The sequence below is a fragment of the Oncorhynchus clarkii genome, chromosome 14 (assembly GCF_045791955.1).
Source record: "Oncorhynchus clarkii lewisi isolate Uvic-CL-2024 chromosome 14, UVic_Ocla_1.0, whole genome shotgun sequence".
NCBI classification, from domain to species: Eukaryota; Metazoa; Chordata; class Actinopteri; order Salmoniformes; family Salmonidae; genus Oncorhynchus; species Oncorhynchus clarkii.
In genome coordinates, this window is record NC_092160.1 from 22,582,640 (window position 1) to 22,605,553 (window position 22,914).

At 44.1% G+C, this 22,914-nt stretch overlaps 1 protein-coding gene across 1 annotated transcript in view; it reads left to right on the plus strand.

The window, feature by feature from the left end:
- The window catches only part of LOC139366026 (ecto-NOX disulfide-thiol exchanger 2-like), a 156,007-nt gene that overhangs the window by 12,711 nt on the left and 120,382 nt on the right, over positions 1-22,914 (plus strand). Inside the window, exons 2-3 of the mRNA XM_071103105.1 lie at positions 842-958; positions 22,154-22,312. Coding sequence (XP_070959206.1) covers positions 862-958; positions 22,154-22,312 — 256 coding nt within the window. The 5' untranslated portion in view covers positions 842-861. The remainder of the gene's footprint in view (positions 1-841; positions 959-22,153; positions 22,313-22,914) is intronic.

Below are 22,914 nucleotides of genomic sequence, written 5' to 3' on the forward strand. Positions count from 1 at the left end.
ACGCACACACACACACACACAGCATCAGTGTTAGCAGATGACAGTGACCTTTGAGGTGTGTGAAGTGTTGTTCTCATCATCACCAACGGTTTGTTTTGGCATCATGAGGCAGGAGAGCAGTTCAGTGCCACAGCCAGTCAACACACTTTACCGTCTGTCAGAGGGACAGGTAAAAGAAATGAGAGCCAGAAAGCCTATTTACAGTTGTGAAATGGTTTAGATGGGAGGAATAGGCTGGGGTTGAATGTGTGATGCGTTCTTGTTTACTTGGGGTATTTTACTGTAGGGATATTGGCAGAAAACCAGACTGCTTTCCCTGGGGTTGTGTCTGAATTGATGTGTGTGTCTGTAATATTAGGCCATCGATTTTTTTTCAAGTTTTGAATGCCCGACTGCTTTAGAAATGGCCTTTTGCTCAGTACCAAAGCTAGTAATCTTCTTTTCGTGAGCTTTATTCCCTTAAATTGACCGTGACAAAGAAACATAAACTAGCCCTGCTCTTTTACTGAAGTTTTGTGTAGATTCTATCTGAGGAGTGTGTTGTGGTAGTACTGTTGTTCATTCTGAGAGTTTGTAGTGTCGGCCAGGGAAGAGAAGCAGCATCATCACTTACAAGAGGTCAGAGGAAGTTCAACCAAGAGGGGAATTAATTCTAATAACCTCTGAATAGAATGTAAAAGTTGGTGTCACTGGACAGATGACCTCTCAAAAAAATAGTTACAAGTTCTTTACTGTGTTATAGAAGCTTTTAAATAGGAAATTAAAGGCAATTGAACAAATCATTTGAGACCATATCTGATTGTACCGTATTCTGACTGACTGACTCTCTCTCTCTCTGCAGAACGGATTTGTAACATATCCATGTCCAACCCCATGTCAGACCCCAACGCCTGGGCCACCGCCATGAACAACCTTGGCATGGCTCCCATGAGCATGACAGGACAGCCCCTTCTGTCAGGTGTGGGTCATTTAATCCTAATCATACCTCTACTGTAGCCCCACCCATCTATTTAAGGATTAACATGAGGCCATTTTTTATTTTACCTTTATTTAACTAGGCAAGTCAGTTAAGAACAAATTCTTATTTACAATGGCGGCCTAAGAACAGTGGTTTAACTGCCTTGTTCAGAGGCAGAACGACAGATTTTTAACTTGTCAGCTCGGGGATTTGATCTAGCAACCTTTTGGATACTGGCCCAACGCTCTAATCACTACGCTACCTGCCACCCCGCTAAATAGAAGAAGTTATTGTAGTAAACAACAAAGATTTCATGACTAAAATCTGTTTAAGTTGCAGCCTACAAGAAGGAAAAACTCCAGGTAAAAATATATCCTAATATGACTTTGAAAGTGTTCAGATAAAAATGTTATAAATATTTTATCATTTTCTCCCAGACACTTGTCTAAATTGATGGGTCATGTGAAAGAAATGTTATAACCTCCCACTTGATATTCTAGAGAATACAGACCATTTCCAATGCATATTTGTGGTTTTGCTGACAAAAATCCTGACAAATCTGAATCTAGATGTGTATTTTAGACATACAGTACCAGTCAAAGGTTTGGACACACCTACTCATTCAAGGATTTTTCTTTATTTTCACTATTTTCTACATTGTAGAATAATATTGACAAACCATTTTAGTTGGGTTGAGGTTGGGTGATTGTGTAGACCAGGTTATCTAATGCAGCACTCCATCACTCTCCTTCTTGGTCAAATAGCCCTTACACAGCCTGGAGGTGTGTTGGGTCATTTTCCTATTTAAAAAAAAAGGATTGTCCCATTTAGTGCAAACAAATTGGGATGGCGTATCGCTGCAGAATGCTGTGGTAGCCATGCTGGTTAAGTGTGCCTTGAATTATAAATAAATCACTGACAGTGTCACCAGCAAAGCACCCCCACACCATCACACCTCCTCCTCCATGCTTCATGGTGGGAAGCACACATGCGGAGATCATCCGTTCACCTACTCTGTGTCTCACAAAGACACGGCTGTTGGAACCAAAAAATGTCAAATTTGGACTCATCAGATTAAAGGACAGATTTCCACCGGTCTAATGTCCATTGCTCATGTTTCTTGGTCCAAGCAAGTCTCTTCTTCTTATTGATGTCCTTTAGTAGTGGTTTCTTTGCAGCAATTTAATCAAGAAGGCCTGATTCACACAGGCTCCTCTAAACAATTTATGTCAATATGTGTCTGTTACTTGAACTCTGTGAATGTCTGAGTGTCCACAGAGTGTATGTGGTTGAGGTAGAGACTAGGAGAAGTGTCTGGAGGGTTTGTGTCTGTGTGGCTGCAATAGAGACTAGGGGGAGTGTCTGGAGTGTTTGTGTCTGTGTGTCTGCAGTATCCAGTGGATGTTTCTGACTGTAACTGCAGACTAGTTGTTGGATTCTGTACATCCTGCGACTCTTCTCACATTTGCCTACGTCTGCCATTTTCTTTGTCTCTATTAAAATGAACATGCTGCGCTGAGTCAGCCAGATGGACTTATGACTCTATTATCAGTCTGAGGACCTGAGATCCACACAGCTCAGTTCCAGACAGACAGTTGGCAGGATGGCAAAAGCTTTGAAACCCTTAGTTAATCCTATTTTGTGACACGCATACACAACTCAAATAGTAATTCAAATCTGTCATTAACGCCATTTATACTGAACCTCTTGGCTCGATCGTCAGGGAGGGGTTGCCCATAGTCATGTATCATCATCATATGTCACACAGTCAGGTGAACTATAGACACATCATTGGACTGTAGCTGTCAAATCAAATCAAATGTATTTATGTCGCCCTTCTTACATCAGCTGATATCTCAAAGTGCTGTACAGAAACCCAACCTAAAACCCCAAACAGCAAGCAATGCAGGTGTGGAAGCACGGTGGCTAGGAAAAACTCCCATGAAAGACCAAAACCTAGAAAGAAACCTAGAGAGGAAACAGGCTAAGATGTTCAAATGTTCATAAATGACCAGCATGGTCAAATAATAATAATCACAGTAGTTGTCAAGAGTACAGCAAGTCAGCACCTCAGGAGTAAATGTCAGTTGGCTTTTCATAGCCGGTCATTAGTAGTATCTCTACAGCTCCTCCTGTCTCTAGAGAGTTGAGAACAGCAGGTCTAGGACATGTAGCACGTCCGGTGAACAGGTCAGGGTTCCACAACCGCAGGCAGAGCAGTTGCAACTGGATCAGCAGCACAGCCAGGTGGACTGGGAACAGCAAGGAGTCATCATGCCAGGTAGTCCTGAGACATGGTCCTAAGGCTCAGGTCCTCGGAAGGAAGGAAAGGAAAAAAAAAGGAAAAAGAAAAAAAGAAAAAAAGAAAGAAAGAAAGAAAGAAAGAAAGAAGAGCATACTTAAACTCTCACAGGACACCGGATAAGACAGGAGAAGTACTCCAGATATACAGTGCCTTGCGAAAGTATTCGGCCCCCTTGAACTTTGCGACCTTTTGCCACATTTCAGGCTTCAAACATAAAGATATAAAACTGTATTTTTTTGTGAAGAATCAACAACAAGTGGGACACAATCATGAAGTGGAACGACATTTATTGGATATTTCAAACTTTTTTAACAAATCAAAAACTGAAAAATTGGGCGTGCAAAATTATTCAACCCCTTTACTTTCAGTGCAGCAAACTCTCTCCAGAAGTTCAGTGAGGATCTCTGAATGATCCAATGTTGACCTAAATGACTAATGATGATAAATACAATCCACCTGTGCGTAATCAAGTCTCCGTATAAATGCACCTGCACTGTGATAGTCTCAGAGGTCCGTCAAAAGAGCAGAGAGCATCATGAAGAACAAGGAACACACCAGGCAGGTCCAAGATACTGTTGTGAAGAAGTTTAAAGACGGATTTGGATACAATAAGATTTCCAAAGCTTTAAACATCCCAAGGAGCACTGTGCAAGCGATAATATTGAAATGGAAGGAGTATCAGACCACTGCAAATCTACCAAGACCTGGCCGTCCCTCTAAACTTTCAGCTCATACAAGGAGAAGACTGATCAGAGATGCAGCCAAGAGGCCCATGATCACTCTGGATGAACTGCAGAGATCTACAGCTGAGGTGGGAGACTCTGTCCATAGGACAACAATCAGTCAGTCGTATATTGCACAAATCTGGCCTTTATGGAAGTGTGGCAAGAAGAAAGCCATTTCTTAAAGATATCCATAAAAAGTGTTGTTTAAAGTTTGCCACAAGCCACCTGGGAGACACACCAAACATGTGGAAGAAGGTGCTCTGGTCAGATGAAACCAAAATTGAACTTTCTGGCAACAATGCAAAACGTTATGTTTGGCGTAAAAGCAACACAGCTGAACACACCATCCCCACTGTCAAACATGGTGGTGGCAGCATCATGGTTTGGGCCTGCTTTTCTTCAGCAGGGACAGGGAAGATGGCTAAAATTGATGGGAAGATGGATGGAGCCAAATACAGGACCATTCTGGAAGAAAACCTGATGGAGTCTGCAAAAGACCTGAGACTGGGACGGAGATTTGTCTTCCAACAAGACAATGATCCAAAACATAAAGCAAAATCTACAATGGAATGGTTCAAAAATAAACATATCCAGGTGTTAGAATGGCCAAGTCAAAGTCCAGACCTGAATCCAATCGAGAATCTGTGGAAAGAACTGAAAACTGTTGTTCACAAATGCTCTCCATCCAACGTCACTGAGCTCGAGCTGTTTTGCAAGGAGGAATGGGAAAAAAATTCAGTCTCTCGATGTGCAAAACTGATAGAGACATACCCCAAGCGACTTACAGCTGTAATCGCAGCAAAAGGTGGCGCTACAAAGTATTAACTTAAGGGGGCTGAATAATTTTGCACGCCCAATTTTTCAGTTTTTGATTTGTTAAAAAAGTTTGAAATATCCAATAAATGTTGTTCCACTTCATGATTGTGTCCCACTTGTTGTTGATTCTTCACAAAAAATACAGTTTTATATCTTTGTTTGAAGCCTGAAATGTGGCAAAAGGTCGCAAAGTTCAAGGGGGCCGAATACTTTCGCAAGGCACTGTATGTTATCATCATGAGTCACTCAGTCAGGTGAAATTACAGTGGCAGAGCCAACAGATATGTTATCATCATGAGTCACTCAGTCTGATGAAATTACAGTGGCAGAGCCAACAGATATGTTATCATGAGTCATTCAGTCAGGTGAAATTACAGTGGCAGAGCCAACAGATATGTTATCATGAGTCACTCAGTCAGGTGAAATTACAGTGGCAGAGCCAACAGATATGTTATCATGAGTCACTCAGTCAGGTGAAATTACAGTGGCAGAGCCAACAGATATGTTATCATCATGAGTCACTCAGTCAGGTGAAATTACAGTGGCAGAGCCAACAGATATGTTATCATGAGTCATTCAGTCAGATGAAATTACAGTGGCAGAGCCAACAGATATGTCATCATGAGTCACTCAGTCAGGTGAACCATAGAGACGTGTCATTAACGCGTCCTTGGGAGACAGGAGTGAGAGAAAGCAGAGCTCCTTCTAGAATGATAATGTACCATCGATGTTTGTTTAATGGTTTGGAACTGAGAGTTTGAGATGAATGAAACGCAATAAGGCGCTCCGCTTCTGGTGTTTATTATTTGTTCAATATCAATAGAAGCCCTGCAGGGCATTTATCACTTTAACATTACGTTTTGACTTCATCATTTCACTCCTCTGGCTGTGAGGATTTATGCAGTCATGTGTCGTTCCTCTCTTCGTACTAGAATGTCTTGTTTCCCTTTTTCTAAACCACCACCTTCAGCTTCTTTAAAAGCACATTCATATCAACAGAGCTCCAGAATTCTAGGCCTCACAGTAATCCACTAGGACTCCATATTTCAAATAAAGTGGGCTTCGAAGATGCTATTCTACCTACTGGCTTTTTCCTGTTCAATTTCATTTGTACAATTTACTGAGCTGCTGCCAGACTTAGCAGACTCTCTTTGCTACACTGCTGTGCTGTGCAAGAGAAAATTATGCACTTTGTTGAGCGAGTTATAATTGTAGAGCTGTGTTAGTGCGATGGAGAGGAACACTGGTGTGTGTGAGTGTGTGTGTTGCAGTCAGATGGGTAGTAGTGTGGCACTGGGTGGGGTCCACAGATGATGCAATCGTCATCACACTGCGCACTGCCCTACACCACCTGGACAAGAAGAATACCTATTTAAGAATGCTGTTCATTGAATACAGCTCATCATTCAACACCATAGTACCCTCCAAGCTCATCATTAAGCTTGAGGCACTGGGTCTCAACCCTGCCCTGTGCAATTGGGTCCTGGTCTTCCTGACTGGCCGGTCCCAGGTGGTGAAAGTAGGAAACAACATCTCCACTTCGCTGATCCTCAAATCTGGGGCCCCACAATGGTGCATGCCCCTCCTGTACTCCCTGTTCACCCACGACTGCGTGGCCATGCACGCCTCCAACTCAATCATCAAGTTTTAGACGACACAACAGTAGTAGGCTTGATTACCAACAACGACGAGACGGCCTATAGGGAGGAGGTGAGGGCACTCGGAGTGTGGTGTCAGCAAAACAAAGGAAATGATAGTGGACTTCAGGAAACAGCAGAGGGAGCACCCCCCTATCCACATCGAAGGGACAGCAGTGAAGAAAGTTTTAAGTTCCTCGGCGTACACATCATGGACAAACTGAAATGATCTACCCACACAGACAGTGTGGTGAAGAAGATGCAACAGGAGGCTGAAGAAATTTGGCTTGTTATCTAAGACCCTCACAAACTTTTACAGATACACAATTGAGAGCATCCTGTCGGGCTGCATCATCGCCTGGAATGGCAACTGCACCGCCCATAACCGCAGAGCTCTCCAGAGGGTGGTGCGGTCTGCACAACGCATCATCGGGGGAAAACTACCTGCCCTCCAGGACACCTACAGTACCCGATGTCAGAGTAAGGCCAAAAAGATCATCAAGAACAACAGCCACCTGAGCCACTGCCTGTTCACCCCGCTACCATCCAGAAGGCGAGGTCAGTAGAGGTGCATCAAAAACTGAAAAATAGCTTCAATCTCAAGGCCATCAGATAGTTAAACAGCCATCATTATCACTGTGAGGCTGCTGCCTACATACAGACTGTAAATCTTTGGCCACTTTAATAAATGGATCACTAGTCACTTTAATAATGTTTACATAGCTTGCATTACTCATCGCATATGTACACTACCGTTCAAAAGCTTGGGGTCACATAGAAATTTCCTTGTTTTTTAAAGAGCAGCACATTTTTGTCCATTAAAATAACATCAAACTGATCAGAAATACAGTGTAGACATTATTAATGTTGTAAATGACTATTGTAGCTGGAAACGGCAGATTTTTTAAATGGAATAACTACATAGGCGTACAGAGGCCCATTATCAGCAGTCATCACTTCTGTGTTCCAATGGCACGTTGTGTTAGCTAATCGAAATGTATCATTTTAAAAGGCTAATTGATCATTAGAAAACCCATTTTAGAAAACCCATTTTGCAATTAGTTTTGCACATTATGTTAGCATGGCCTTCTAGGCAGAGTTCCTCTGTCTGTGTTCTTTTTCCCCATCTTAATCTTTTATTTTTATTGGTCAGTCTGGGATATGCCTTTTTTTTTGCAACTCTGCCTAGAAAACCATCCCAGATTCGCCTCTTCACTGTTGACGTTGAAACTGGTGTTTTTTTGCGGGTACTATTTAATGAACTTGCCAGTTGAGGACTTGTGAGGCGTCTTTTTCTCAATTTTGACACTAATATACTTGTCCTCTTGCTCAGTTGTGCACTTGGGCCTCCCACTCCTCTTTCTATTCTGGTTAGAGCCAGTTTGCGCAGTTCTGTGATGGGAGTAGTACACAGCGTTGTACGAGATCTTCAGTTTCTTGGCAATTTCTCGCATGGAATAGCAATAGCCTTCATTTCTCAGAACAAGAGTATACTGATACGTTTCAGAAGAAAGTTATTTGTTTCTGGCCATTTTGAGCCTGTAATCAAACCCACAAACGCTGATGCTCCAGATACTCAAGTAGTCTAAAGAAGTTTTATTAGCCACTTTAATTAGCGCAGCAGTTTTCAATTGTGCTAACATAATTTCAAAATAGTTTTCTAATGATCAATTAGCCTTTTAAAATTATAGACTTGGATTAGCTAACACAACTTGTCATTGGAACACATGACGATTGCTGATTGTCACGTTCGTCATAATGAGTGGACCAAGATGCAGCGTGGTATGTTTCCATCCTTTTATTTAGAAGAGAAACTTAAAGCACAAAAACAATAAAGCGAATAAACGAACCATGAAGCTACATGCAGTGCAGAAAGCAACTACAAACAAACATAGTCAAGATCCCACAAATCACAATGGGGAAAATGGCTACCTAAATATGATCCCCAATCAGAGACAACGATAAACAGCTGTCTCTGATTGGGAACCATACCAGGCCACTATCACTATCACGCCCCAACCAACATAGAGAATAAACAGCTCTCTATGGTCAGGGCATGACACTGATAATGTGCCTCTGTACCCCTATGTAGATATTCCATTAAAAAAAATATTTAACAAATCGTCCGTTTCCAGCTACAATAGTCATTTACATTTAACAACGTCTACACTCTATTTCTGATCAATTTTATGTTATTTTAATTTACCAAAAATTGGATTTTCTTTCAAAAACAAGGACATTTTTAAGTGACCCCAAACTTTGAATGGTAGTGTATGTATATATTCTTATTCCATTCCTTTACTTAGATTTGTGTGTGTTAGGTTGGTGTTATGGACTTGTTAGATTACTTATCAGATATTGCTGCCATGTCGGAACTAGAAGCACAAGCATTTCGCTATACTCACAATAACCATGTGTATGTGATCAATAAAATGTGATTTGATTTGATTTAATGCTGGGGGGTGTTGGACAGCTGTGGTCACCCACTACAATCACCTGGAGTTACACCTCTTTCATCTATACTTCTCTACTTCTCTCTCATCCCTTTCTTTCTGTCTCTCTCTGTCTTTCTCTGTCTTTCTCTCTGAAGCCCAAATTATCCAACAGCTTCATTACTGTCATCTCTATACTGAGTCAGCACTCTGCTCCACTGCTATAAAAGTCACAACTAAAGTAGGACAAACATTGCTTCCCCACACTGCTTAATTATACATACGTTTATACATTATACATTATTTCAACATCCTGTTTTCACACACAAACACACGCGCACAGGACAGCACAGCACAGCACAGGACAGCACAGCACACCACTTCACAGCACACACACACACAAAGCCTTTGTTATTAGATCGGCTTGTACCTTTGAACTAATCCACCTGGATTTTCTACTGATTCTCCATCATGTGAGGGATTGAACTTCATCCTCTCCTCTGTTGTTTTTCTTCTGATGGAGCTCTCTCTCTTTCTCTCTGTCTCTCTCTGTCTCTTTCTCTCTGTCTCTCTCTGTCTCTTTCTCTCTGTCTCCTTGTCTCTCTGTTCTTCTTGCAGTCAAACTAACTTTCCCTGCCAAAGAACACAGCTCTGTCAGAACATTAAAATGCACACTGCCTTACCCATTGAGTAGAGCTGGTTTACATATGACTATCTCTTGCTTTCATATTGTTTTAGCTTGTATTATATACCAGTGCCTCATATTCTTATTACATAGAGGTTGTATAGTTTACCACAGTGTAAGAGATGCAATCAATGATGTTGGCTTTCTTCGCTTTGATTCCACATCTCCTCTCAATGGCCCAGAAAGAAAGAGACAAGCGTTACATTACAGTAGCATTTGTAGGAAGTCTCCTGTGTTTGCTCTCTCTCTCACTCTCCCTCTCTTTCTCTCTCGTAGGCACCTCCCCAGTAACCATTTATTATCCAAGACATTTGACACATTAATCAGCAGTCTTGATTAGATTTATTGCCTCTGTGGTACGCAACACCACCTGCCACCAAGTCATTGCATCGCCAGTCTGTCTAGAGCCAAGTAGCTACAGGGAGATGAGGCTCAGTCAACGTAAAGAAATAAAATGCTGTGGAGACGGACAGGGTCTAAAGAGGCACAGACGTCTTTTCCACTTTGGTTCAACGTAATTTCATTGAAATGATGTGGAAACAACGTTGATTTAACCAGTGTGTTCCCAGTGGGTTGTTTTGTGAAGACAGGGTACAGTATTTCACTATGGGGACATGGGACTGAAAATACTTCACAATGGGGACATGGTACTGCCGAGTCTTCACTATGGGGACATGGTACTATAGAGATTTCACTATGGGGACATGGTACTGTAGAGACTTCACTATGGGGACATGGTACTATAGAGACTTCACTATGGGGACATGGGACTGTAGAGTCTTCACTATGGGGACATGGTACTGTAGAGACTTCACTATAGGGACATGGTACTTCAGAGACTTCACTATGGGGACATGGTACTACAGAGACTTCACTATGGGGACATGGTACTGTAGAGACGTCACTATGGGGACCTGGTACTGTAGAGACTTCACTATGGGGACATGGGACTGTAAAGACTTCACTATGGGGACATGGGACTATAGAGACTTCACTATGGGGACATGGGACTATAGAGACTTCACTATGGGGACATGGTACTATAGAGACTTCACTATGGGGACAGGTTGTCTTGTGGGGACAATGTACTGTAGAGACTCCACCATGGGAACATACAACTGTAGAGACTTCACTATGGGGACATGGTACTGTAGAGACTTCACTATGGGGACATGGTACTGTAGAGACTTCACTATGGAGACATGATACTGTAGAGACTTCACTATGGAGACATGGTACTGTAGAGACTTCACTATGGGGACAGGTTGTCTTGTGGGGACAATGTACTGTAGAGACTCCACCATGGGAACATACAACTGTAGAGACTTCACTATGGGGACATGATGTCTTGTGGGGACATGGTACTGTAGAGACTTCACTATGGGGACATGGTACTGTTAAGACTTCACTATGGGGACATGGTACTGTAGAGACTTCACTATGGGGACATGATGTCTTGTGGGGACATGGTACTGTGGAGACTTCACTGTAGGGACATGGTACTGTAGAGACTTCACTATGGGGACATGGTACTGTAAAGACTTCACTATGGGGATATGGTACTGTAGAGACTTCACTATGGGGACATGGTACTTTAGAGACTTCACTATGGGGACATGGGACTATAGAGACTTCACTATGGGGACATGGTACTATAGAGACTTCACTATGGGGGCAGCTTGTCTTGTGGGGACAATGTACTGTAGAGACTTCACTATGGGGACATGGTACTGTAGAGACTTCACTATGGGGACATGGTACTGTAGAGACTTCACTATGGGGACAGGTTGCCTTGTGGGGACAATGTACTGTAGAGACTCCACCATGGGAACATACGACTGTAGAGACTTTACTATGGGGACATGATGTCTTGTGGGGACAATGTACTGTAGAGACTCCACCATGGGAACATACGACTGTAGAGACTTCACTATGGGGACATGATGTCTTGTGGGGACATGGTACTGTAGAGACTCTACTATGGGGACATGGAACTGTAGAGACTTCACTATGTGGACATGGTACTGTAGAGACTTCACTGTATGGACATGGTACTGTAGAGTCTCTACTATGGGGACATGGTACTGTAGAGACGTCACTATGGGGAAATGGAACTTTAGAGAGTCCACTATGGGGACATGGCACTCACAGGAGAGATAAGCTTTATGGGGACAAGGCTTCCTTGGAATCCCCACTAGAAACTTGTCATCTCCTTCACAGGATTAAAGATATGCATAGCCCTGCTTCACATGGTTAAACCTCTGCATAGCCCTGCTTCATAGGGTGGAGTGGTGGCAACTCACCCAGCTGTTACTTGAGTTATGACATCAGACATTACAGGACATCTACAGTCAATACTGCTTAGTTGTCTTAGATTCCAACTGCTGCCTGTTGGCAGCCTGGAGCCCCAGTGAGACTAAAACAGTGGCCATAGGGCCCTTTGAGCTGCATATGGTTATTCAGTAGGGCTGTAGAGGGATGACTGTATTGACCATAAGGCTATAGATCAGGGTTACCCCACTGTCGGCCTGTGTGTGGTTTATTAACTTTTTAAAAATTATAATTGTTGGACATGCACTGCATGCACAATTATTAGGCAAGTGAGTATTCTGATCTTATCATTATTTCTATGCACATTTTCCAACTCCAAACCATATGAACTTGAATGCTTATTGGACGTAATAATTTTCTGATTATATGTATATTTGTAATGAGGGAGGGTGTGGTGAAAGTGAATAACACCTTATGTCAAGGTGTGCATAATTATTAGGCAGCTTCATTATATCAGGTAAAATGGGCCAAAAAAGAGATTTAACTGACACTGAAAAGTAAAAAATGGTCAAATGCCTTTCAGACGGATGCAACACTGTTGAAATAGCTGAACTGTTGAGGCGTAACCACCTAACAATCAAATATTTTGTTGCGAATAGTCAACTAAAATCAAATCAAAGTTTATTTGTCACGTGCGCCGAATACAACAGGTTGTAGTAGAACTTACAATGAAATGCTTACTTACAGGCTCTAACCAATAGTGTAAAAAAGGTATTAGGTGAACAATAGGTAAGTAAAGAAATAAAACAACAGTAAAAAGACAGGCTATATACAGTAGAGGAGGCTATAAAAGTATCGAGGATACATACATATATCGGTTAGTCAAGCTGATTGAGGTAGTATGTACATGTAGATATGGTTAAATTGACTATGCGTATATGATGAACAGAGAGTAGCAATAACGTAAAAGAGGGGGTGGTGGGTGGCGGGTGGCGGGACACAATGCAGATAGCCCGGTTAGCCAATGTGCGGAGCACTGGTTGGTCCGCCCAATTGAGGTAGTATGTACATGAATGTATAGTTAAAGTGACTATGTATGTATGATAAACAGAGAGTAGCAGCAGTGTAAGCATAGGGGGTGGGGGAGGCACACAATGTCCGGGTACCCATTTTATTACCTGTTCAGGAGTCTTATGGCCTCGGGGTAAAAACTGTTGAGAAGCCTTTTTGTCCTAGACTTGGCACTACGGTACCGCTTGCCATGCGGTAGTAGAGAAAACAGTCTATGACTGGAGTGGCTGGGGTCTTTGACAATTTTTAGGGTCTTCCTCTGACACCGCCTGGTGTAGTCCTGGATGGCAGGCAGTGTCATGCCCTGACCTTAGAGATCCTTTATTCTCTATTTTGGGTTAGGTCGGGGTGTGACTAGGGTGGGCATTCTAGTTTTGCTATTTCTATGTTGGTCTGGTTCCCAATCAGAGGCAGTCTATCATTGTCTCTGATTGGGGATCATATTTAGGAAGCCTTTTCCCACCTGTTTGTTGTGGGATCTTGTTAATGTATTGTTACTTGTGAGCATTGCATAGCTTCACGTTCGTTTTGCTCTTTATTGTTTTCTGTGCATTTCACTCGAATAAAGATGAAACCATTCCACGCTGCACCTTGGTCCGATTCTTACAACAATGTTCGTGAAAGACAGCTTATCCCCAGTGATGTACTGGGCCGTACGCACTACCCTGTGTAGTGCCTTGCGGTCAGAGGCCGAGCAATTGTCGTACCAGGCAGTGATGCAACCAGTCAGGATGCTCTCGATGTTGCAGCTGAAGAACCTTTTGAGGATCTCAGGACCCATGCCAAATATTTGTAGTTTCCTGAGGGGGAATAGGCTTTGTCGTGCCCTCTTCACGACAGTCTTGGTGTGTTTGGACCATTATAGTTTGTTGTTGATGTGGACACCAAGGAACTTGAAGCTCTCAACCTGCTCCACTACAGCCCTGTAGATGAGAATGGGGGAGTGCTCGGGTCCTCCTTTTCCTGTAGTCCACAATCATCTACTTAGTCTTGGTTACGTTGAGCGATAGGTTGTTATTCTTGCACCACCCGGCCAGGTCTCTGACGTCCTCCCTATAGGCTGCCTCGTCATTGTCAGTGATTAGGCCTACCACTGTTGTGTTGTCTGCAAACTTAATGATGGTGTTGGAGTCGTGTCTGGCCATGCAGTTGTGGGTGAACAGGGAGTACAGAAGGGGACTGAGCACACACCCCTGTGGAGCTCCAGTGTTGAGGATCAGCATGGCAGATGTGTTGCTACCTACCCTTACCAACTTGGGGCGGCCCGTCAGGAAGTCCAGGATCCAGTTGTAGAGCGTGGTGTTTAGTCCCAGGATCCTTAGCTTAGTGATAAGTTTTGAGGGTACTATGGTGTTGAGCTACGCTGAGCTGTAGTCAATGAATAGCATTCTCACATAAGCGTTCCTTTTGTCCATGTGGGAAAGGGCAATGTGGAGTGCAATAGAGATTGCATCATCTGTGGATCTGTTTGGTCGGTATGCAAACTGGAGTAGGTCTAGGGTTTCTGGGATAATGGTGTTGATGTGAGCCATTACCAACATTTCAAAGCACTTCATGGCTACGGACGTGAGTGCTACGGGTCTGTAGTCATTTTGGCAGGTTGCCTTTCTTGGGTTACAGGGACTATGGTGGTCTGCTTGAAACATGTTGATATTACAGGCTCAATCAGGGACATGTTGAAAATGTCAGTGAAGACACCTGCCAGTTGGTCAGCACATGTCCGGAGCACATGTCCTGGTAATCTGTCTGGCCTTGTGTATGTTGACCTGTTTAAAGGTCTTGCTCACATCGGCTCATCTGATTGGCTGGTTCTACTGGACATATCGTGGCTGTGCTTCCCTTTGTAGTCTGTAATAGTTTGCAAGCCCTGCCACATAAGATGAGCGTCGGAGCCAGTGTAGTATGATTCAATCTTAGCCCTGTATTGACGCTTTGCCTGTTTGATCGTTTGACGCAGGGCAAATCAATATTTCTTGTAAGCTTCCAGGTTAGAGTCCCGTAACTTGAAAGCAGCAGCTCTACCCTTTAGCTCAGTGCAAATGTTGCCTGTAATCCATGGCTTCCGGTTGGGGTATGTACGTACAGTCACTGTGGGGACGACGTCCTCGATGCACTTATTGATAAAGTCAGTGACTGATGTGGTTTACTCCTCAATGCCCTCGGAAGAATCCCGGAACATGTTCCAGTCTGTGATAGCAAAACAGTCCTGTAGTTTAGCATCTGCTTCGTCTGACCACTTTTTTTATAGACCGAGTCACTGGTGCTTCCTGCTTTAGTTTTTGCTTGTAAGCAGGAATCAGGATAGAGTTGTGGTCGGATTTACCATATGGAGGGCGAGGGAGAGCTTTGTACGCATCTCTGTGTGTGGAGTACAGGTGATCTAGAATTTATTTCCCTCTGGTTGCACATTTAACATGGTGATAGAAATTAGGTAGAACTGATTTAAGTTTCCCTGCATTAAAGTCTCCGGCTACAAGGAGCGCCGCCTCTGGGTGAGTGGTTTCCTGTTTGTTTATTTCCTTATACAGCTGTCTGAGTGCGGTCTTAGTGCCAGCATCTGTCTGGTGGTAAATAAACATGCACTAAAAGTATAGAGTTGAAAACTCTCTAGGCAAGTAGTGTGGCCTGCAATTTATCACAATATACTCTACTTCAGGCGAGCAAAATCTAGAGACTTCCTTAGATTTAGTGCACCAGCTGTTGTTTACCAATATGCACAGACCGCCACCCCTCGTCTTACCGGAGTGTGCTGTTCTATCTTGCCGGTGCAGCGTATATCCCGCTAGCTGAATATCCATGTCGTCATTCAGCCACTATTCCATGAAACATAGGATATTACAGTTTTTTATGTCCCATTGGTAGGATATTCATTATCGTACCTCATCTAATTTATGATCCAATGATTGCAAGTTGGCGAGTAGTATTGAAGGTAATGGCAGCCTAGGCATCCGGCTCTTTGTCCTCTGTACCAGCGTCACTTCCTCTTGCAAATAAATGGGATGTCGGCCCTGTGGGGTGTTTGGAGAATGTCTTGTGCGTCCTCCTTGTTGTAGAAAAAAACCTTTGTTTATTCCGAGGTGAGTGATCGCTGTCCTGATATCCAGAAGCTCTTTTTTGACGTAAGATACGGTTGCAGAAACATTATGTACAAAATAAGTTACAAATAACGCGAAAAAAAAACACTGAAACTGAAACTCAGCTCCCAAACCTACTGCCAGTTTCTGGAAGATACTTTCTTCAAGCAGTAGTACAGCAAGAAGTCCTCAGCGTTCAAGAAGGCCATGATCTTTATGCAGGACAATACTCCATCACATGCATCCAAGTACTACACTGCTTGGCTAGCCAGACAGGGCCTCAAAGATGCCCGAATAATGATCTGGCCCCCTTCCTCACCTGACTTGGGCCCTTCTCAAACGTGAGATTTACAGTGAGGGAAGACAATACACCTCTTTGAACAGCATTTGGGAGGCTGTGGATGCTGCTTCAGCAAACGTTGATTGTGAACAGATCAAGAAACTGACCGGTTCCGTGGATGGAATGCTCATGGCAGTTATTGAAAAGATGGGTGGCTACATTGGTCACTGAATATTTTTGAAAGGCTGGAAATGTTATTTAATTGTCATTGTGTTACTTATTTGTTACACTTACTCAAAACAATTTGAATAAACAAGTGAGTTGGGGCAAATACATTTTGTAATTTGGTTGCCTAATAATTCTGCACACTATTAGTTGCCTAATAATTGTGCACACTTATATATTCCCCTGAGAAAGACAAAACTCACTTTTCCTTTGTTAAACATTCAGGTTTGAGTATGAATAACATTTTGGATTGACTGAGAGCATTGTGTTTGTTCAACAATAAAATGAATCCTGAGGAATGCAATTTGCCTAATAATTGTGCACACAGTGTAATAGACTGTAAAAACAACAAGATATCAGCTCAAGTGATTTTAATTTATGAAATCTGTTCCCAAGTATTCCCACACATAATAGAGAGACACGTGATCGTATACAAATGTAAGCAAGTTTTGATTTTAGTCAATCTGTTTGGGCTTCTTGCAGTCAATTTGCAGTATACAAATCATTTGTAATTGTGCTCAAGCGCACATCTACAGATTTTTCACCTAGTCGGCTCGAACCAGTGACCTTTCATTTACTGGCCCTGTGCTCTTAACCCGCTAGGCTACCATCAGACCCTGCCTGTTCCGTCCCAGTGACCATCCTCTCAAGAACAAAAAAAACAAACAAAAAAAATCGGTCTGCGGCTGAATCTATATTGTATATTATGTAGAGAAGGAGATGTCTGGCAGCACATTGAGACTGGAGCCTCTGGTCTTGTTCTAGAGGGCTTTGCCTACTCGCCTCATTAGAGAATATTACCTAGCATGCCTCACAGTAGTTCCCTGTGTTACCCTCCCTCCCTCCATCCAGCCCTCCCTCTACCCTCCACGCAGCCCTTCCTCCACCCATGCCCTCCCTCCCCCAGGCCTCCCACCTTCTCTAAACCCAGCCCTCCCTCCCTTTGCCCAGCCCTCCCGCTACCCAGCCCTCCCTCCCCTCAGCTCTTCCACCCTCCCTTTACCCAGCCCTCCCTCCCTCCAGCCCTCCCACACTCCCCTTTACCCATCCCTCACTCACTTCATCCAGCCCTCCCTTCCACCCTCCATTTACCCATCCCTCCCTCCACAGAGCCCTCCCTCCCCCCAGCCATCCCACACCATCCTCCACCCAGCCCTCTTTCCACCTAGCACCCACTCTGCTGGGGGGGACGTTTACCCTGGAAAACAGAGGGAGGGGAGGAGGGGAAGAGAAGGAAAGAGTGGGAGGATGGATGTGATATGTTAACAGCCAGGAGGTATCTACAGTGAAATGCCAAATGTTTTATTCCTGGCTGGACATTTTATTGATAGGCAGCATGAAATGTAATTACCTTCAACAAACCTATGGGAAGCTGATTGGTTAACATGGAGATACAGGACTGTGTGTGTGTGTGTGTGTGTGTGTGTGTGTGTGCGCACTTCTGAGTGTGTGTGTGTGTGTGAATGCCTGTGTGTGTTTGTGTATCCATGTGTGGGGTGGGTGTGTGTGTGTGTTTGGGTGACTCTTCATATCTCTGGGACTGCAGGCAGAGGCTGTGTGACGATCTATCATGAGACTGGAGAAAGAGAGAGAGATGGAGCCAGTGGGAGAGGGAAGAGGGAGAGATAGGGGGGAGAGAGAGACACCTTGTGTGTCTGGAGAGAAGACAGAGTTCTCCGCTGATGTTTCTGTTCAGGAGACTCCTGCTCTGTCTCTGTCTCCAGACTGTTTTACCTCTGGCTGGAAGAGGCCTGTTTCACACTGAAGATGGTGTGTGTTTATCTTAAAATCCCTGAGAAGAAACAGAGTGTAAATAATCTCTGTTATCATGCATCGCTCTACTTCACACCTCCTATGCCCACTGGCTCTGAATGGAAGCGCCCGCACACACACACACACACAGACTGGAAGGAGAAAAATTCAGCAGTGAAATGGAAACAAGCTGGTCTTGATCAAACCAGATATTTTCTTGATGTGTACCCGGAGCCTGGTTTGGCTCCTATCATCTGTCATGTTCATGAATAAATATGGTGCAGAAATATTTTATTTACCAAGAGTGAAAATTATTCTCTGTGCTCATAATATGTGTGGCAGCCAGGAGTGTTTTACATAATTCATCAGCAGTGTGCTCATTTCCTCAGTTCAGGGTAGTGGCAATTATGAATCAGCTCATCTGCCGCATAGGGGCCAATGACAGAGCTATGCCATGGGCCTCTCTCTCCAACCAGAGCTCTGCCGTGGGCCTCTCTTCCCAACCCAGGGCTGAACCCCACTATTACCCTGTCTGATGCCCACCAAAGACCTCCCTAGTGGGCCTCTCACCCAGCCCTGAGACAAGAGTCACTATTACCCTATCTGAGGCCCATCAGAGAGCTCCGTGGTGGGTCTCTCACCCAGTCCTGAGACCAGAGCTGAACCCCACTATTATACTGTCTGAGGCCCATCAGAGAGCTCCGTGGTGGTCCTCCACCCAGCCCTGAGACCAGAGCTGCCACTTAGACTGGCATTCAGTAGACACTGTGTCTGCTGTACCTCCCTCCATCTCTCCTCCGCCTCGCTGGGCAGGAGTCATCATCACCCAGGCAACAGGGTCCCTCTTATCACTTTCAACATGAATACCAGAAATTAGGTCATTAACAGGCAGGTGGGTGGGCAGACACATGTGTGTATGAGTGCACCCAGCTGTAGTCTACATCAATACCTGTGAAATCTCCTGTGTTTCCTGGTCTTCTCTCTCTCTCTCTCTCTCTCTTTGACTAAAGACAGGAAGATTAAAGGTCAGACAATCAGTAGCAGAGAGGAGAGTCAGGAGAAGCTCATGTAGCTCCACTTTAAACATGTAGGATGTTTGTATGTTCCTTTCAAATCAAATCAAATGTTATTTGTCACATGCGCTGAAAAGGTGTAGACCTTACCGTGAAATGCTTACTTACAAGCCCTAAACCAACAATGCAGTTCAAGAAAGAGTTAATAAAATAAATAAACTAAACTAAAGCAAAAAAACAATCACAAGGTAACAAGAAATGTACCGGTACCGGTACCGAGTGTGGGGGTACAGGTTAATCAAGGTAATTTGTAAAGTGACTATGCATAGATAATAAACAGTGAGTAGCAGCAGTGTAAAAACAAAAAGGGGAGGTTCCAATGTAAGTAGTCTGGGTGGCCATTTGATTAGTTGAGTTATTCAGCAGTCTTATGACTTGGGGGTAGAAGCTGTTAAGGAACTTTTTGGTCCTAGACTCGGTGCTCCAGTACTGCTTGCCGTGCGGTAGCAGAGAGAACAGTCAATGACTTGGGTGACTGGAGTCTTTGATAATTTTTTTGGCCTTCCTCTGACACTGCCTAGTATATAGGTCCTGGATGGCAGGAAGCTTGGCCCCAGGAATGTACTGGGCAGTACGTACTACCCTCTGTAGTGCCTTATGGTCAGATGCTGAGCAGTTGCCATACCAGGCGGTAATGTAATGATGGTGCAGCTGTAGATGTTTTTGAGGATCTGGGGACCCATGACAAATCTTTTCAGTCTCCTGAGGGGGAAAAGGTGTTGTCTTGCCCTCTTCACAACTGTCTTGGTGTGTTTGGACCATGATAGTTCGTTGGTGATGTGGACACCAAGAAACTTGAAATTCTCGACCCGCTCCACTTCAGTCCCATCAATGTTAATGGGGACCTGTTCAGCCCTCCTTTTCCTATAGTCCACAATCAGCTCCTTTGTCTTGCTCACATTGAGAAAGCGGTTATTGTCCTGGTACCACACTGCCAGGTCTCTGATCTCCCTATAGGCAGTCTCATTGTTGTCGGTGATCAAGCTGTTGTGTTGAAACTGTTGTGTCGTCAGCAAACCTAATGATGGTGTTGGAGTCATGCTAGGACACGCAGTCGTGGGTGAACAGGGAGTACAGGAAGAGACTAAGCACGCACCCCTGAGGGGGCCCAGCTTTGAGGATCAGCATGGCAGATGTGTTGTTGCCTACCCTTACCACCTAAGAGCGTGATCACAGTCGTCCGGAACAGCTGGTGTTCTCTGCTTCAGTGTTTCTTGCCTCAAAGTGAGCATAAAATAAATTCATGTCGTCTGGCAGGCTCGCGTCACTGGGCAGGTCGTAGCTGGCTTTCCCTTTGTAGTCCGTAATAGTTTTCAAGCCCTGCCATATCCGACGAGCGTCAGAGCCGGTGTAGTACAATTCAATCTTAGTCCTGTATTGACGCTTTGCCTGTTTGATGGTTTGTCTGAGGGCATAGCAGAATGTCTTATAAATGTCCGGATTAGTGTTCCGCTCCTTGAAAGCGGAAGCTCTAGCCTTTAGCTCGATGAGGATGTTGCCTGTAATCCATGGCTTCTGGTTGGGTAATGTACGTACGTACGGTCACTGTGGGGACGACATCGTCAGTGCACTTATTGATTAAGCTGGTGACTGAGGTGGTATACTCTTCAATGCCATTGGATAAATCCTGGAACATATTCCAGTCTGTGCTAGCAAAACAGTCCTGTAGTGTAGAATCTGCGTTATCTGACCACTTCTGTATTGAGCGAGTCACTGGTACTTCCTGCTTTAGTTTTTGCTTGTAAGCAGGAATCAGGAGGATAGAATTATGGTCGGATTTGTCAAACGGAGGGCGAGGGAGAGCTTTGTATGAGTCTCTGTGTGTGGAGTAAAGGTGTTCTAGATTAAAAAAATTAAGCATATTTAAGTTTCCCTGCATTAAAGTCCCCGGACATTAGGAGCGCCGCTTCTGGATGAGCATTTTCTTGTTTGCTTATGGACTTATACAGCTCGTTGAGTGCGGACTTAGTGCCAGCATCGGTTTGTGGTGGTAAATAGACGGCTACGAATAATATAGATGTGATCTCTCTTAGTAGATAGTGTGGTCTACAGCTTTTCATGAGGTATTCTACCCCAGACGAGCAATACCTAGTGACTTCTTTAATATTAGACAACGCGCGCCAGCAGTTTTTGACAAATAACGTAGCTGCTCTGTCCTGCTGAAAAACGGAGAAGCCAGCCAGCTCTATTTAGTCCGTGTCATCATTCAGCCACGTGTCGGTGAAACATAAGATATTACAGTTAATGTCCCGTTGGTAGGATATTCTTAATCGTAGATCGTCCAGTTTGTTTTCCAATGATTGCACGTTGGCCAATAATGCCGAGGGTAGTGGTGGTTTACTCACTCACCAACGATTTCTCACAAGGCACCCAGACATCCGCCCCGCCCCCTGTCTTTGTCTTTTTTTCACACAAATGACAGGGATGGGGGCCTGGTCTCAGGGAAGCAGTATATCCTTTGCGTCAGACTCATTTAAGAAAAATCTTTGTCCTGTTCGAGGTGAGTAATCACTGTTCTGATGTACAGAAGCTCTTTTCAGTCATAAGAGACAGTAGCAGCAACATTATATACTAAATAAGTTACAAAAAAGTTGAAAAAACAAACATAGCAAAGTTGGTTAGGAGCCTGTAAAACGGTAGCTATCCCCTCCTTTGCCATTGTCCATTCAACAGAGCATGTATTCAGTTATTTATAGACTGGTTATGGGTCACCGTTGTTGACAGAAACCTCCGCAAAGTGTTCATGGAGAAACACACAATGTCAAACTAAACATGAAAATGGCAACATGTGCTGAACTGGTGTGAGTGGAAATGTTTTTATATGTGTGTGTGTTGTGTGCTTCATCTAGATTTTGACCAAGGCCTTGGCATGATGACAGGCATCGCTCCCATGAACCCCATGATGCCCGGCCTCGGCATGGTGCCCCCACCCCCCCTCCCCCTTGATCTGCCCATCGTCAAGGAAATCATTCACTGCAAGAGCTGCACCCTCTTCCCCCCCAACCCCAGTAAGTCTATTTACCTCTTACCCAAGTAAGTCTATTTACCTCTACTAGACCAGGAATATACCTGCCTAACTGCTAAGCTGTTATATCCATTCTCCATGAAATCACTTACCCAGGAAGTACAAACACCTTACTGTTGCATTTAACACATTCACTGCAAGAGCTGCACCCCCCCCAACACCAATAAGTCTATTTACCTCGTACCCCAGGAGGTCTATTTACCTCGTACCCCAGGAGGTCTATTTACCTCGTACCCCAGGAGGTCTATTTACCTCGTACCCCAGGAGGTCTATTTACCTCGTACCCCAGGAGGTCTATTTACCTCGTACCCCAGGAGGTCTATTTACCTCGTACCCCAGGAGGTCTATTTACCTCGTACCCCAGGAGGTCTATTTACCTCGTACCCCAGGAGGTCTATTTACCTCGTACCCCAGGAGGTCTATTTACCTCTACTAGACAAGGAATATACCTGCCTAACCACTAAGTCGTTATATCCATTCTCTATGAGATCACTTACCCAGGAAGTACAACAACCTTACTGTTGCATTTAACACATTCTTAAGGCAGGAACACACCAATAGCATTTGCTGGTATGATCAGAGTAC